This window comes from Ursus arctos, unplaced genomic scaffold (assembly GCF_023065955.2).
Source record: "Ursus arctos isolate Adak ecotype North America unplaced genomic scaffold, UrsArc2.0 scaffold_6, whole genome shotgun sequence".
Classification (NCBI taxonomy): Eukaryota; Metazoa; Chordata; class Mammalia; order Carnivora; family Ursidae; genus Ursus; species Ursus arctos.
This window is the reverse complement of record NW_026623078.1, coordinates 82,470,108-82,487,231: the sequence shown is the minus strand read 5'-3', so window position 1 is coordinate 82,487,231 and position 17,124 is coordinate 82,470,108. Positions and strand designations below refer to the sequence as shown.

At 52.5% G+C, this 17,124-nt stretch overlaps 1 protein-coding gene across 5 annotated transcripts in view; it reads left to right on the top strand.

The window, feature by feature from the left end:
* The window catches only part of COL22A1 (collagen type XXII alpha 1 chain), a 248,445-nt gene that overhangs the window by 140,625 nt on the left and 90,696 nt on the right, over nucleotides 1–17,124 (top strand). For all 5 annotated transcript variants that reach the window (XM_026495370.4, XM_048212494.2, XM_048212495.2 and 2 more), the window contains 7 exons: nucleotides 1,711–1,764; nucleotides 2,712–2,765; nucleotides 6,362–6,406; nucleotides 6,979–7,041; nucleotides 7,480–7,533; nucleotides 10,762–10,803; nucleotides 13,454–13,486. In XM_026495370.4, coding sequence (XP_026351155.3) covers nucleotides 1,711–1,764; nucleotides 2,712–2,765; nucleotides 6,362–6,406; nucleotides 6,979–7,041; nucleotides 7,480–7,533; nucleotides 10,762–10,803; nucleotides 13,454–13,486 — 345 coding nt within the window. The remainder of the gene's footprint in view (nucleotides 1–1,710; nucleotides 1,765–2,711; nucleotides 2,766–6,361; nucleotides 6,407–6,978; nucleotides 7,042–7,479; nucleotides 7,534–10,761; nucleotides 10,804–13,453; nucleotides 13,487–17,124) is intronic.

Sequence of the window (17,124 nt, the reverse complement as noted above, 5' to 3'; positions counted from 1 at the left end):
TAAAAGAGGTCACTCAGATTGTGGAGGCCCAGCAGCGGTGCCCCCTTGTCATTGGACCTTTGGCAGATCCACTGGTGACTATGGGTCCAGGCCCCTGGGTGACAGGGGCTGATTGCTAGAACGGCGGCCTTCTCAGCTCTGCTGAAATCCGACAGAAATGGACGTCCATGCAGGGGTGCGATGCGTGCTCTCAGGTGAACTGATCCACACCTGGAACACCCGCTCAATTACAGCGTCCCTGGCAAGCACTCACGAGCACACGGTCACCCCCAGCGTCCCCGGCGAGCACTCACGAGCACGCGGTCACCCCCAGCGTCCCCGGCGAGCACTCACGAGCACGCGGTCACCCCCAGCGTCCCCGGCAAACAGTCACGGACACACAGTCACCCCCAGCGTCCCCAGTAAACACGAACACACGGTCACCCCCAGCATCCCCAGCAAACAGTCGTGGACACATGGTCACCCCCAGCGAACACTCACGAGCACACGGTCACCCCCAGCATCCCCAGCAAACAGTCATGACACACAGTCACCTGCAGCGTCACCGATAAATGCTGTATTCAGGTGACAGTGTCATAGGAAAGCTCAAACATGTTAACAATCACATCTGATCTAAGGATTTCATCAACAAGTTCGCGCGCTGCTGTGAACACTCAGGAGAGGGGACAGCTGTTGTAAGAAGGCATTGGGCGTGCAGAGCGTGAGGTCACAGCCACCGACAGCTCAAAGCAATGCTTCTGCCTTTAGTGTTTGCTCTTCAACGAGGTCATACTTCCCTGGACCCGAGTGCTCTCACACCCCAGAGGAGCACCTCCTCCTGCCCTTCCAGAGGCCTTGACCCCGGGGCCCCTGCTCTGGGAGGACTGTCCTCCCAATAGGCCACCAGCCCAGGCTGGAGACGCAAGGCAACAGAAGTCTTTAGCTGGGTGTCCAGGGACCGCTTGGCAGAAAAATTACCAGGTTTACTAAAATAATAATTAACTTTTGAATAGCACTTCTAGCTGCCAAACTAATGGCATGGACAATATTTTTCGGGGACAGGATTTCCCTCAGAGCTGCCGTGGGGGTGTGCACGTGCACTGATAGGTCACTTAAGTCAGAGAAGAAGCAGCAGAGCAAACAAGTCTGGAGCAGCGGAAGGTGGAGTCAGGCAGCCGCGGGGACTTTTGAGCCCTTTTCCCCTTGCCTGGGACACCACCTGTTGTGGCCTGGTCGGAAGGGGCTGGGGGAGGAGGAGGCTGTTTGTAGGGAAATAGGACGTGGAGCCTCTCACTGTCATCCTTAGAAATACAGGCAGACTTGATGAATTCCAAGCCAGGATGCTGGGAAGGGAGGAAATGTTGGCGGAGATTTGGCAGAGAGAGCGGGAAGAAGGTGGGCGGCGTTCTTCCCTGGGGAAGCGGGCAGCAAGCGCAGAGAAGGACCACGAGCCAGTTCAGCAGACGGTCTGGGTCCTGCCTCCTCTTGCAGACCACACGGGTCCAGAGCCACTGGACTCTGGCCGGAGGGTGAGGGCCATCTCCCTCATAAGGCAGTGTGTGGGACAGCCTGGTCCCAGAGACCACAGCACGCTGGCGAAAGAGCGCCCCTCACAAGGCTGGGGATGGTCCCCACTGCTGGCGACCAAGCCAACCCCTGGCTAGAGGCCACTGAGTGCAATGCGCCCTGAACATGCCTCTCATTCTGCTCTGTTTTCTCCTTCTTGACCAGGGCCCACCTGGAAAGGACGGGCAGAGTGGAGCACCAGGCCTGCCGGGCCCCAAGGTTGGTGTTCACAGGGGTGGCAGGAGTTTGGGACCCGAAGTGCAGGAGGAAAGAGATGTTGGGTTGTTGGTGAATCCTAAAATCTACTGATTGCCCGGGCCCCCAATCAGGACTTGGGAATGTTGGCACTCACCAGATCAGACCGTGAGCAAGTCCTTTATTTCTGCTAAGGTAACTGGGGGAGGATTTGGAAGCCTCAGGTTTTAAAATGAACCTGTTAGAAATATGTACGTATTTGCAAGGACACGCATAACGTAAGAGAAATTAATTTTTAAAATATCCTGGTGGGGCTCCTTATAGTAGGTTCATTAAGAAAGGAGTCTGGGGTTAAGTATCCTAAAATTGGGAAGCAAACTCCCAGTTCACACACAGCAAACGAACAGCTGCAAGAGCGAGCAGTAACTGTTTCCCCCAGTGAACTTGATTCTTTCCTACCAAACACACGTACGCTCAGTGTGTGAGGCAACAGTCCGTGAAAGCCTAATGAGGACATCCATCATCCTCTGCAGTAAGTGACTTAGAAACTCAACCTTTTCATGACCAAATACTGAATAAGTATGGATTTAACTTCATTTTGTAAGTATTTATGTGAACAGTCTCCATCTTTCTCCCTTGTCTTTCACGACAAAGGAAAGGGTGAACCTAGTATTTTTATTCTCAAATTCGCTCAGACGACATCTCCCGTACCCCAAGTCTCTCGGTGAGAGAAGAGCACCTTTTCTACTCAGTGATGTTTTTGTAAAATAAAACAAAAGCGGAGGCGTGGAACACGGAATCCAGGAGGTGGTACGAGCCGCCATTTTTGATCACCATGGTCATGTGGCGTGAAGGGGCTCCACACCACCGAAGAATGAGTGATTGCCCCACCTTGACCGGCCTGTGACGAGTGCTGAGTGTGATTCCTGGAGCCCAGCGCTCTCCTGCCAACCTCTCTGTGTTCCTTACAGGGCCAGCCAGGAGAGAGAGGAGAAGACGGTCTGCCTGGAAAGCCCGGTGCTAGGGTATGGACCCCGCCTCCTCCCCGCCAGTGGGTTTTGCCGCATGGTGTGTTTGGGGTTGTGTGAACCACAGTGGATGGTATGAGCACCAGGGGGTGTCAGTGGGGGTCTGGGAGCACCATGAATGAGGGGCTGTTGGAAGGGGTGAGGGCAGGGTGGGGGCTCCAACAGGGACAGCCACACCTGGTGGGAAGGGTCACACCACACCTAGGACAGAGGGAGCAGGGGCGAGCGGGTTCCTAGGGAGACCTGTAGCTGTGGCCTTGGGAAGAACGCGTCACTGTCCAGCTTGTCCTGGCAGCAATGAGCGAGAGGGACTTCTCTCCGTCTGTCTGTCTGTATCCCTCCTCCCCTCCCCACCGGCGCTCCCTAATGCCTGGGCCCGACTTCTGGCTGATGCCACCTGTGGCCTCCAGCCCCCCTGTGCCTACAGCTGGTGCCGAGCTCTGTGGGAGAGACAAAGACCACTCCCCACTGAGTTTGGACAGGGCACCTCCTATGGGGGTTTGGATGGCTGTCCCTCAGAGCCCCACGTCGTGGGCTGCAGGGTCTCCTTTTGTCTTGAGGCCCTGGGGTGAGGTCTCAGCTTTGGCCCAGGCTCAGGATGCAGTGAGAACCGAGGAGAGAGCGCTGGACTGTGTGTGTGTCTGGGGGGCGTGTGTGGTGTGTGTTGGCACGTGTATGTGGGGGGGGGTGTGGTGCACGTGTGTGCAGGTGCTGTGGCTCTAGGGGAGTGTGTGGGACAGGAGGTTGCCGGGGCACTGCTGCCCCCCACGGTGCCCTGCACGTGGCTGGGTTATGTATGGGTCAAGGGCAGCGCCCGTGACTGGGTCTTTGTCACCTCTGCTCCCCCATTCCCAGCCGCGGTCAGGCGCCGGGCAGGTGCTCAGGAAGGGTTTTCCACGCAGAGGATAGATAGCAAATTCAGCCCAGCAAGAGCTCAGCAGTGGCCTGGACTCAACACCTGCCACCTGGAAGGCAGGGCTCGGATCACCTTGCTGGCCGGGGCAGGTGCTCCTGGGGAGATGCAGGGCCCTGGCTTTGCCTCGTCCTTTCATAGAGCGATTGTTCTTTAGAAGACCGACAGAAAACGGAGCAGGAAAAGCACAGGTTAAAATGCACCTGGCTATGTCAAGCACACCCAGGTCGATTCAGAAATGGAAAGAACCTCCCAAGGTCCACGAGGAAACCTCCTGCTGTCAGGATCCCAGATTCCAGAAGCTCAGCCTCATGCCCTCCTTAGTGCCCAGCGAGTTGTCCCATCGCCACTTACGACACCATGTTCCTTCATATTTTAAGAATTAACACATGCATTTTAAAAAATATCTATCATGATCCCCAAATCATTGAAATATAATAAGTAATTTACCAAGCCGTGTCCGTGCACACGAGGTGTTTGTGTGGGGTGAATTTCATGGTCTTAAAAGCACCCAGGCCACATTTTGGCGTTTGGTTGAAATTCTGTCATTTTCCAGAAAGGACGTAACATGTTTGCACAGGTTGACTAACTTGACCTGGTAGATTTTATGGTGCAAACCATACCTTATATAGAGTTGTGTTTTCTCAGCTTTGTCAATTGGCAAGTCCCGGGCTTGTGCACGTGAATTCCGGCGTTGTGTCTGGTGGTCTTCGGAAGCAGGCTCAGCCCTGTGCACGGGTCTGCAGACAGCGGCCACTGATCGCAAGAAGTGTTGGGCTGAACTCAGAGGTGCCCTTGAGATATCTGTGGTCTTTCCATCTGCCTGTTTTATATTTCTGGTGATCACTAACGGCTGGAAGATTCAAACAGGGAAGCCTATTACTCCAGCTCACATGTGGTGTTTTTGCCCGATTTCTAGTGCAAGATGTTTAAAACATTGCTCTAGGAAGTTCAAAACTATGAATTTCTGCAGTGATGGTAGTTTTATAACATCCTTTGTAGCCTCAAAAAGGATCTGACCTGGGGTCTTTTTACTTTTTTTGACAAAATGCCAGCCGAAGATAAAAATCTCCCAAGATTACGAGTAAGTCATGGACAGTGGGTTTCTGAGCCCATCAGGGAATGGAGCTGGCTTGCAGGGTGCACAGATCAGGAATTCAAGACTCCGTCTAGTCCTCCGTCTACCCTGCTTTTGACTTAGGGTTCATGGCATGAATTCAGGAGGCACTTCCCAAGATCTTCAAAATGCCTTCTAACCAAGCCCAGACTCACAGCGCCTTTTTCAGCACGGAAGAAGCGATTCCCAGGGCTAAGGTGTTATCATCCTCGCAGATTTAAAGTGACAGTTTGAGTGGCACGTATTTGCATAATTCCGGTTAGAGCAGTTCTTCCTAATTGCGCCTGTAAACACTGGGAATTCATGGGGGATCAGAGCACGTGGAGAATGTCTACGTGCCCACCGCCGGGTTCCCTGGTGGCACGAGAACTATAGCATCAAATGTGTGCTGAATTGCCTAATGCTAACCAATGCTGTGTGTTACTTTTTCTTTCCTTCTTCCCTTCCTCTCTGAGAAATGGTGGTAGTGCTAGCCTTCCCCACCAGCTGAGTCTGCCATGGCTGCCGGGAAAACCATTAAGTGTATGCACACATGCTCATTCATTCATTCATTCATTCATTCATGTGTCCATTCACTTACGAGAAAACCACATTTCCTTATGGAAATCTACACTAAGGTTTTGCTAAATAGCATAATGGATGTTAGAAATTGTCATTCAAGAAGTTAGTGGTTCTCAAGACATGTCATTGGTTAGAAAGTACAGTCCCTCCCCACTACCACACACATACACACACACACACGCACACACACATTTGCATCAGTGATTTGTAGGGACCTGCTTAACACAGCAGCCTGAGGTCCTGGGACCACGGACCAAGCCCCTCTGGTCCTGTGCCTCCCACTTCAACACGACCACAACATGCTAGTCAGGAACCGAATGGGTGAGGACAAAACTTCATCCAATCTGCTAGAACCCGTGTATATTTGGGGGTTTACTTTCTGATAAGTTTGGATGTTTATCAGAATTTCACCCAAGACTTGCCTTTACTGTAGCACACCATGGGAGAGGGAACATTAAGTTCTCCCCCACCTCTAACCACGGGGCTGCCTGTGTTTTCCAAAAAGTCCGGACAGCAACCCTGGGACAGCAGCCGGTGTGGACGCATGCATCAATGGCTTCTCCTTCATCGCTGGACCCCAGCACAGGGACCTGGGCTCCCTATGATGTGTGCTAACAGCCCAGAGTGGGACGGACCTTCAAGGCAGAGTTTGGGCTCCTCGTTGTTCCGAATCATATGCTTTGAGGTTCAGGATGAACGGGTTCACCTGTGTAAACGCTGTAGGGATGATTCTAGCAGAGGTTCCCTTTGGAGGAAGTGAGAGAGGATATGAGGGTGTGGAGCCCCTCCCTCTGGAAATGCCAAACGCTCGGGTCTTGGCAGCCCCACTGCTGCGGGAAGTCTGCTGTGTAGAGCCAGGTCTATGACCCTGCTACGCATGGGCTCGAGAAGCCCGAGTTGTGGCCGGCAGGTGTCGTGAATGCGTGGGGCCAGCTGGGGAATTACAGCCGCCTCTGCAAAGGTGAGCGGAAAATAATGGGGTGTCTGTTATTCTGTTTCCAGGGCGAAGTTGGGGAGCAGGGCCTGGCGGGCCGACCTGGAGAGAAGGTCTGTTTGTTCAAACCTTCATTCATTCATTCATTCTTCATTCAGTGCATTCACTCATTATTATGCCCTAGGCCTGTATCTGTTCTCCTCTGGGGGGTCACTGCGTTCCTCTCGTGCAATCATTTACCTGCGCAGTGATTATCAGCATGTCCTATGCCTCCGTCGCTGGGCTGGGGTCACCACCATCGACCGAGGGCGAGGGACAGGTGCAGTGAGTGGTGGCATGCAGGTGTGGGTGGGAAGGCAGGAGAGAGGCTCCTCACTCAGACGTGGGGAATGTCAGGAAAGGTGGCGAGGAGGTGATGTTGTCCTAAAGAACGAGGAGGAGGAGGAAACCCCCAGACAGGCAGAGTGGGTTCCTGGTAAAGGAACAGCTGAAGTGAGAAGGAGCTTGGAGACGCCCCAGTGAGCAGAATCTCGAAGCACTTTGCTTTCGGCCTCACCCCCGCTGAGCCGGAGATCTCTGGGGGCTGGAGAGAAGGGGAGAGCACACGGCTGGGGCGTGGCCTGGCCCACAGCAGACCTTCCTCACCGGGAGCTGAGTGGACAGAAGCGCCATGTTGTTTCCACAGGGAGAGGCCGGTCTCCCGGGCGCGCCAGGATTCCCGGGCCTGAGGGGAGAGAAAGGAGAGCAGGTAAGTGGAGGCACCACACCTGTGCCCTCGCATAGCAGCCCCCTCTGGGGTTCAGTCCCTGGGCCAGTGGGTGCTCTTGGCTGGGGTTTGGGACTATATCCCCAGGTTTATGGAAGAGGAAAGGAAGGGCTCAGGCTGCTGGGGTCTGTCAGCTGCAGCAAAGGGACAGGGACTGAGCGATCAGTGCACGAAGGTGAAGCGTCTTCAGATGGAGTGGATGGGAGCGGGGTGGGGCATCATGTCAGGTGCCCGATGGAGAGGGGGTGCCCCACCCCTAACTGACCGCAAGCCCTCGGAGCTGCACTTCACCCTGGCATTTCCCAGTAAGGCCAGAGCCGGTCAAGAGGAAAAAGGGTTTTTGACCAAGGTCCACTGGGTCTTACATGGAAAAGGCAGGTGTTGAGTTCTGCTGTATTCTAATTTCATCTCTCACTGCAGGGAGAGAAAGGTGGGCTGGGCCTCCCAGGACTGAAAGGTGACCCAGGTGAAAAGGTAGGAGTTGCTGTTGGCCCCCTGGTCATCAGTGCCTGGACTGGCCAAGCCTCCCTCCTGTGCTGTGTGTGTGTGTGTGTGTGTGTGTGTGTGTGTGGTGCCTGCAGGGCCGTGGAGAGGGTCTTGGTCTCTGAGTCAAAGCTGCGGCCTGGATTACAATTGGCTTCTTCCCGCCAGGCAGCTCTGAGCACCTTGGCTGGCCTGCCTGTGCCTTGGCTTGCTGGCTTGGAAATGGTTCCACTACTCCTTTCTCCAAGGGCTGCTGGGAAGCGTGACTCGGGTCCTGTGTGTGGAGCGAGCCACTGCAGACCCACTGTGTGCCAGGATGGTCCGAAGCACCGCTCGTGTAGTCACTTCAGTGATCCTCAGGACGGCCCTGAGAGGGGTCAGGTTACCGACAGCATCCCCCAGCTTCTTAGATGAAACAGTGAGGCACAGACAAGCCCCATTGCTTTCCCGGGGTGCATGGGTGGAGTGCATTGCAGTCAAGATCTGAACCCAGCAGTGGGTCAGATCAGTGTCCTGGCTCCCAGCAGAGCAGTGCCTTGGGCTGGTCTGGCCCGTGGACACCCGAGCAATGACAGCATACACCCCAAGGGACTTGCCTCTCCCCTTCTCCCGCACGATGCTCCCCCTGCCTCCATTCCTGCATGTTTGCACCATCTTCCTCTCCAATTTCCCATTCTCAGTTCCCCCCACCCCTCCCCATTACTTCTGGGCTCCAGGAGGGGCCTCCCACCTGCTTCTCTCTTGGGCTGCAGGCTGAGGGCTTTACTCTGGAGAGACTTACTATCTTAGAAATGGAGAGCCAGAAATGGAAAGGGCTTTGTGTGGTAAGCCGCCCAGGCCTGCTGCCCTGGTAGATTTTTTTGGAATTGCAATTTTCATTTGAGAAACTCATTTCCAGGATGCAAAGGGCTCCACGACTCCATAAAGCTGCTTTTATTGCTTTGGCAAAACTGCCAGGCCCATGGCAGAATCCCATTCAAGCTTCCAGAAAATCTGGCCTGCCTTTCTTTTCTCCAGAGAAATATGTAATAATAGACGATTCTGGTCAAAAATCCAAAATAGGACATTAAAGCAACATTGTCCCCTTCTGACTGAGTCTTGCACTTCCCTGGCTCCGTTTTCCAGTCCGTTCCTCCCCACCACCAGCTATGAGTGTTTTACCCCCGTGGCATCTTGGGACACGGGTACAATCCTCTCCTTCCTTAGCAAGGGCTGCTGAGGGTTCCAGTTTTTATGGAAGAGCTGGGATCTGAACCCATCCTCCAGCCAACTCCAGGACTCATAGGTCATCTGCAGCCATGCAGAGGGCCATCAGGGGTCTTCCCCGCCCCACCTGCTGGTTCCTGCCTCGCCCCGCAATGCTAAAGGCAGTCTTTAGGCCCTCTGAATTGGAGACCTGTCTCTTCGCTAGTCCTTTCCTCTTTAATACACAGCCATACATTCACTGGTGTTGATACCAAAGGAACAAACCTTTCTTTCAAATTTGTTAAAAAGAAAGGAAAAGAGTTTTATTTGAGCCCAAGTTAGGACAGCTGCCCAGACATACAATCTTCACAAAGAAGAGACTGCTCCAGGGAAGAAACATTGGGGGCAGGGTTATATATGATCGTCATGATGAAGGACATTCCAGAAAGTTACAGGCTTTATCTTATGTTTTCAGTACATGGAAGGCCGTCTGAATTTCATCTTGTGGGAACCAGCGAGGTTTTATATTTTTCTTATCTTTAAGTTTGGAATAGTCCCTTTTGGTTATTCTATTTTATTTTATTTTTTTTACCGAGGCAGATGTACAATGTGTGCTGGGGCAGAAAGAGAGCCCGTGCTTTGAAGTTTGGCTGAGTCATTTTTATGTTGGCAAATGCTGAAGTATAGCTTCCCTGGGGGCCCAGGGGCAGGGCCCAGACACCTGAAACGTTGAAAATTTCCTTTATCACCAGAAAACGCTCAACTTTGATTATTCGGACTTCTTAATGTGGGATGAACTGGTTTAACTGACATTGGTTCTGAACAGGAGGATGCCAGTGTCAGGAGGATAATTAGGTAAAATCAGGTAATGCAAATAACACTGAGAAAAGTGTTCTTCTTTCTGCAAAAACATCTCTACATCTCTGGAACTTTAGTGAAGGCAGCGCTGCTTGGATTCGGAGTTTGAAGCCAGGCTCGGCCGTGTGCTGGCGGTGACTTTGAGCAGATGAAGGAACATTAGGCATCACTGTCCTCATCTGCAAAATGGGAATACCAGAGTATCTGCGTTGTAGGCATTTCTGTGGAGACTAGATGAATTAATACATATAAAAATGTAACTCATTAACTGAAATTAAATACTGTATAACAATGGAATAAGATAGAAACAATATAACTATTTTATCATACTATTGTTGCTTACTAAGAGTGGCCTTGTCCCTTTCTAAGCCAGTTTTATTCATTCATTTGTTTACTAACCGTGCACGAAAGGCCTGCAACAGACCTAACCCCGGGCCACTTGGAACACACATGGGCACAGACGTGCGTGTCCTGGCATCCTGTGGCACATGTGGAGTGACAGGCTATGGGGGCCATGTCTGCCTCCTGTGGTTCCTCCTGCGTGGAGCAGCCCAGCGGCTCCCTTCCGGCAGGTCAGGTGTATAACAATTTCCTCCTTCCTGGGCCCCTGCTGAAGACCATCTCAGTCAGTGCCCCTGTGATGCTGTGAGCTGTGTATACTTTTATCGTCGTTTTGCAAAGAGGTAAACAAGCCCATTGAAGTGAAATAATGTATAAAATGGTAGATTGAGGCTGAAAGCTGTTCACAGGTATGTAGATTTGTCCCCTTGGTCCCCTGAGAAGAGCCCATCCCCAGTCCACACGGGCTGGGGCAGGGCCCATGGAGTCTGCCCAAGGGCGCAGAGCAAGGGTGTTTGCTGCATCACTAGTATAAGGAACTAGGTGTCCTCAATGAGAAGCTGGACAGTGGGTCACTTTATTTCCACATTCACAGTGGACTGGTGTAGAGTGGTATAAGTGAACTACGGCTACCCATGTTAGCCTAGGTTATTCTCAAAGCATAAGGTTCCTTATGTCTGAAAGATTTTATAATTCGGAATCCATCTGTCTGTCTACCTATCTGTCTGTCAAGGTAGATACTGGATGGGTGATTCTGTCCTCTGGGGAAAGGTGTCCCAGGATAAGCAGCACTGGCAGGAAGATTAATGGTCATTTATTTTCCGTGTTTTCATCCAGGGTGAAGCTGGTCCCGCAGGTCCCCCTGGATTACCCGGAACTGTAAGTTAGCTCTGCTTCTCATCCGCATTTCTTCTGTGAATCCCTCAGGCATTGGGCTGCCCCCTTCCTCCCATACCACTTAGTTATAAGCATCTTTTTAATGGAGATTGCCAGTAGCTAGGCCTCTTCCTAGGTCTTGTGATCCAGAAATATGTAAGGTTCTCGAAGAACCACCTTGTGCTTATTGACTTATTTTATGCAGCAAACATAGTTACTAGACACAGTATATCCCCACCCATTACCTATGGGGAAACTGGGGTCCAGAGACAAGAAACAAGGGGAGACTTTGTCCAGAGTAAGACTGCAAAATGGGTATATAACCATGACTTGTGCTTCCACCCAGGCATTATGCTTGGTATTGAGTAGTGAATAAGACCATGGGCTTCAGAGCCAGAAAAAAAAGTGGGTTTGAGTTCCTTAGTCCCTGCTCTGCCATCCACCAGACTGTGGTCTTAGATACACTGTTTAATTTCAAAGACCTCATCTTCTCATCCGTTAAGAAAAACTATTATACCCAGCTGTCTTGTACATTTCTAGTGAAAATTAAGAGATGATACAAGGTATGTAGTCTAGTTTCTAGTACATAATAAACATTAAATTAAAAACAACTGCTATATAAATAGGGGAGCGTATTTTGGGTTTTTTTTTTTTTCATTTTAATGTTTCTTCCCAGCCTTAATATTCCGTGCTTTGATCAGTTGACTTCAGGGAAGTTGAACATGTCTTCAGTGATGGCCATGGTTGGGCAAGTATGGAGGCCAGGAGCTGAGAGCCTTAACATCCAGAAATCCCATTTACAGTGTGGTGAGGAATCTTAGACTCTGGTTTTTATGTGCGTTAAATCATTATTCCCAGGCCAGTCTCTTCCCCACATGCATGCCTGTCAAGATGAGACTCAGCCATCTATCAGGATGTCAGAAGACGCTCAGAATCAAATTTAGAGTCAAAACCATTCATATAAAACTTTGTGTAATACCGGAAACATCTAATGTTGGCAACATGCAGGGAAATCATTGCTGTTATTTAGTGTGAGGGCAAGTTGGTGACGCTGAATTGAGAAGTTCCTCAGTATTCACATATCATAGAGTATGTGCTTGTTAGATTAGAGATTTCATTTCCAGGCATCTATCCCAGAGAAATAGTTATACTGTGTATTTGAAGCAGGTACAAGGATGTACATTGTAGTTTTGTTTATAATGAAATATTACAGGGCAACCTACATGACATAAGCATAGAATTAAGTGAACCACCGAATATCTGTATCGTGGAATCCTAGTTTATAAAAATACACACACGTGCATATGCACATACTCGTATATACATGCAATGTGTGTGGCCTTGGAAAGATTCCCAGGCTCAAGAAGCTTGCGTAGAGAAACCAGCACGGTCTCCAGAGCCCCCCAGGTGGGGCCGGTTCCCACTGCACATTCAAGAGTGGTGGGAGCTTTGTTAAACCGTTTACCTGCCTCCAATTTTCTTATCCATGATGCAGGGAATAGAGTTATTGTGAAGAATATGTGGGTTTATCCGTATCAACAAGGACAAACAACCATGTGTTTACTGATGATATTTGTATAATTCTTGTGCAAAGCTGTGGCCTAATGTGTTCCTATACATTCATAATTGTGTGGAAATATGTAGAAAAATTTACTAAACTGAAAAACAGTGGTTTCTTCAGGAGAAGAGACTAGTATTGGGGGACATGGAAGGCAAGGTGTATTTGAAAAAGCTTGTTTCTGTTCTTCTATTTTGACTTCATTGTGTTTTTGGACTAGAATCCATGATGTCCTTCTGCCCATTCACTTATTTTTTTGAGCACCTGCCGTGAGTCGGGCACTGGCAGGTTTGGGGAGACAGACTCCAGTCACTGGTGGCCCTGATGCACATACATGACAAATTCTAGCGAATGCCGGCAGAGAGAAGAGCAGGGTACAATCAGGGAGAATAACAAGGGGACCTAATTTATATTTGAGTGGTGGAGGGGAAGGGGGATCTTTGCAGATCCAAGGCCTGAAGGATGGGCCACAGTCAGCTGTGGGAGGAGGAGAGTGCGTTGCCGGCTGGAGGAGCAGCAGGTGCAAATGTCCTGTGGTCCAAGAAGCCTTGAAGCCCGCAACACGCTAACCGCGGCGTGGACGTGGGGTGGGGCTGGAGGGCCATGCGGGGGCCTGCCCAAGGTGCTCTATGTGCCGGGATAAAGAGTTTTGCATAAGTTGGTTCTCCCTGCCCAGACGCCTCCCCTGGTTTCCTCCTCGCCTGCATCATCGCCAGCGGATGCTGGGGGTGGCGGATGCTGGGGGAGGGCCTGGGTCTCAGGCTCTGATTACTTGCACGGCTTCTTCATTTCAGCTCACAGCACTCTGGGTGGAGGAGGGTTCTGCCCCACTTTACCGATGAGGGAATAGAAGCTGACAGGTGGTCACACAGTTTTAGGCAGGGGTGTGACTCCAGGGTCCCCTATCTACTCACAGTGCTTTTCGGCCCTGCCATGACCACCACTTGGACTGGAGAGCAGTCGGTGATGGTGCCTGTCCATGCTAACAGTCACTCCAGGGAGACTGGGGCCCCCTTCTCCCACTCGGTCCATCTCTTAGAGGCAGGTTGTGACAGTCAAATCATGTTTTGCTCATTTCTCTGGTTTCTTTTTCAGACATCCCTGTTCACACCGCACCCAAGGATACCAGTAAGTAGCTGCGGCCCCTCGGGGCTGCAGGTGCTCCCCCCAGCTGGGCCCGCGATGCCCACATGCTCCAGGTCCTGACTCGGTCCCAGCACACGGAGCTGCCCCGTGGCTTCCAGATTTGTCCTGACAGCGGGGCCGGGGGAGTGGGGACTGGCCCTGCAAGGACCTGGCTCCAGTGTCAGGCAGGCAGTCCAGCGGCCTGGAGGTCCCCTCCTGCTGGCTAAGGGCAAGGGCCGGCCATGTCTTTGGGTGACGTTGGTTCTCTGCTGCACCAAAGCTGGGGTCTCGAGGAGAACGGGGCTGTGTACCGTGGCGGCCGACTGAAGAATCCCACGAAGCATTACTGAGGATGTGGGCCGTGAAGGGGACCTGGAGACTGAAGTGCATTGGGGAGGCCCCAGACCTAGGAGAGGCTGTTCTTAGAGAGGCCAGTGGAGAGCTGGCCAGCTTCGGGGATGGCCAGTGGAGGGAGCGCTTGGGGCTTCTCGTAAAGCCTGAGCCTTGGCAGACAAGGGGGCTCACCATCACTGCAGCCGCTAGGAAGTTTTCCTCCCCTGTTGGCAAAAGGTGCTTGGGGAGGTAAGTGTTTCCAGGCTCTCCTCTGAGGCCAGAAGCACGTGCTTGCTTGTCCCCTGTGCTCTCAGGATGGGGTTCTCCTGTTCCTGGGACTTGGCCTGCTGCTCTGGGCCACACAGCTGTCGAGAGCCCGCTGACATCTTTGTGTCCATCATTGCTTTCTCCTTGTGCTTAGTGTTAACTAGACGCACATAAGAAGTTGCAGCAAATCCTGTATTTGATGGGAAAGGTGGGAGCAGGGGGATTGAGCCAGGGGCTGAGACCTTGGCAGAAGGAGAAGCACTTTGAGCTTCTCTGGAGGTGAGTTGGGGAGGAGGAGTGGTGGACAGGGCGTCACTGGGCGGCGTGGACTTCAGAAGTTGTTGGGAGTTGCCTGTGGGAGAGAATAGATTTGGGGGTGGGAGCACAGCTTCTCTCCCTCCCTCGGGCCCACCCCGAGCCCCTCGAGCTGGAGACAAGGCTATAGGGCCAGCCTCTCCTTAAAGCAATTTCTCCATTAAAGATGATTTCCGAGACATTCCAGCTGGAAGACTCATGACAGGGGGCCGGGGCCTGCCAGGCCTCCCCTTTTCCCCCAGTGCGGACACTCTCTGCAGGGTCTGAGATTTCTGGAAACCAGGAGTCCACTTCAGGTTGCAAAGTGAGGAAATTGTGTCTATGGGAAAAAAAAGATTCATTGTGGATTATTGCATGTATCACTCTGGACTGGTCCCGTCGCCATGGTAACTGTATTTTTATTGATGGTTTCAAGAAGTGTTGACATCTCCCAGCTCTCCTGAGGCCCACTCCTTTGAGTCCCTACACAGGGGGCGGGTGGCAAAGTTCGGGGCATCATGAAGCAAGGAAATAGAAGCAGGGAGGAGGGCTGGAAGGAAAAGCCCACCCCCCTCTGCCTGGAGACGGAGAAGTCTGCTGGGGCTGGCTGGGGACCATACCTGGGGAGGCCTCGAGGCGGTGTGCAGGTCTAGAGGGGGGAGCCAGTCCTTCGCTGGAGGAAGGAGGGACAGGCAGCCTGGGAAAATTACAGCTAAGAACTCAAGAGGGTCTTTGCAACGGGGGGGGGGGGGGGGGGGAGCAGGTGGTGCAGAAGCAGCCATCTAGGGAAGAGTCTGGGGTAGCCTTACTCTGCCCCCTCAGCCTGCAAAGGAGTCTTCAGGATGCTGACCCGTGCTGAGTTTGCTGAGATGACACTGAGCCCAGAGAGGGTGTTGGTGTGACTGATCTCACCAGTCGGGGGAGTCAGGAAGGGAAGCCAGTCACAGCCATGCATTCAATGATTATTGAGAGCTACTAAGTGCTCCTGGAGTGAAGGCCCTGCCTCCCGACTGACTCCCAGGCCCGGGCTGGAAATGGCTAGAGCACCTTGCCTGTGAGCCCCCATGGGGTCCCTCCTTGGGCTTGGCCTGACCACTCCTGGGTCCTGAGGCTGTCTTCCTGCCACCTACAGTCCCTTCCCCCAGTGCATCACCCGAGATAATCCTGTTAGCTCTTTGTCTTTATGAGTTGTATGGCCAGTGACTGGAGGACCAAAGAGTTTGGAAAATCCCCACCATGGGAAGTTTTCTAGGAGGAACACATGCTGGGAGAAAGGTGTTGCTGTCCCTGGTGAATGGAGCCAGAGTGTGTTCTGAGCTGGTTTGTGATGGAGACTCTAGAGGAAGGAGTGGGGTTACACCTGTGTTGGTGGCACAGGGCACTTTGCAAGAGCAATCTCAGGGAATCTTGGCCACAGCTCCCCGAGGTGGACCAGGCACGTTCCATGCCACACACAATGCAGAGAGAGAAAAGCAGCCAGGGCCATGCAGAGACTAACCGGGGCATCCACCTGTCACTCAGGAGAGGAGGGCAGGAGGGAACCTCTGGGGCAAGGTCTCCAGAGTCTGCCTGTGCGAGGGGAGGGAAAGCAGCCTGTCTGCCAATTTCTCCTGCCACTAGTCTGCCCCAGGCTTCCTAACTCACATGTTAAGAGTTTGCCTTCTAGATGCTTCCAGGGTCCTTTCCAGACCTCGTGGTCTCAGAAGCCGTTGCTTTCAAGCTCCCTGCCTATACAGGCCTCCCTTCTCCACTCCAGGCAGCGCTCATCCCATCTCTCCCGGGACCTTGCTGTAGACAGGGAGCCCAGTGTCTCCCTAAGCCGCCCAGGGCACTCTCGGACAGCTCTAGGTCCTGCTTCTGTAGAAGGAGCCATGCGCGGTCCTTCTGACACAGAAGCTTCGATTGTTACTCTGCTCTCCCCAGAGAGCTCCACAGATGCCCCCCCCCCCCACTGTCCCCTTTGGGGCTCATCTCTGCCGCCGCTTCTCTATGTCACTGAATCCTCATGCTGCGTGCAAGAGAGAACACCTGTTCACTTGCAGATATGGTCACAGAGGACACTGTGGCTACACACTTCCCCCAAGTTATAGAGCCAGCACACTGGAGAAGCAGAGTTCTCTAGATCCAGTCCCTGTGATTCTAGAGCTGAGGCTGTTTTCACCATGGTCCACTGTCTCCACCCCTCTCCCACAATGGCCCTTCAGCTCTTGAAAGATAGACACCTGAGCCCTTCCAGGTCTGCCCCTGGTGGAGCCTCCTATCTGCCACTTTCTCCCTTCACGTGTGAAGAGCAAGGTGAGGCTATCTTGTCCCGCCACCCTTCCTGGGAGGTGTGTTGGGAGCCCTGGATGTGACGCCAGCAGATGAAGAGAATGGCCTGTCTCCTCCCCCGTTAGGTGATTCTATTCTGGGCAGTCCCATCGTGGAGCCCCTTTCCCCTGTTTCTGGCCCTTCTCTTCTTTAGCAAAAGTTAGACACCCCACTCTGGCCAGTAAAAGTATAACATTCAGTCCCGTCTGTCAGGTCCCTCGAGCAAAGCCTCCTCCCCAGCTTCTCCATCAAGATAATGAAGGGGAGAGGCTTGGGGTCTGAGAGAAGGCTCTCCCCTCAACATTCCTTCCATCATTATTCATTGATGGTCCGTGCTTGCAGGGCTCGGGGCTGGAGGGGGTGGGAGTCAAACCCGAACCGTACAAAGAAGGGTAAAACTGCTGTGGGTCAGTCTGCGGAGGACAAGGGCGCTGCCA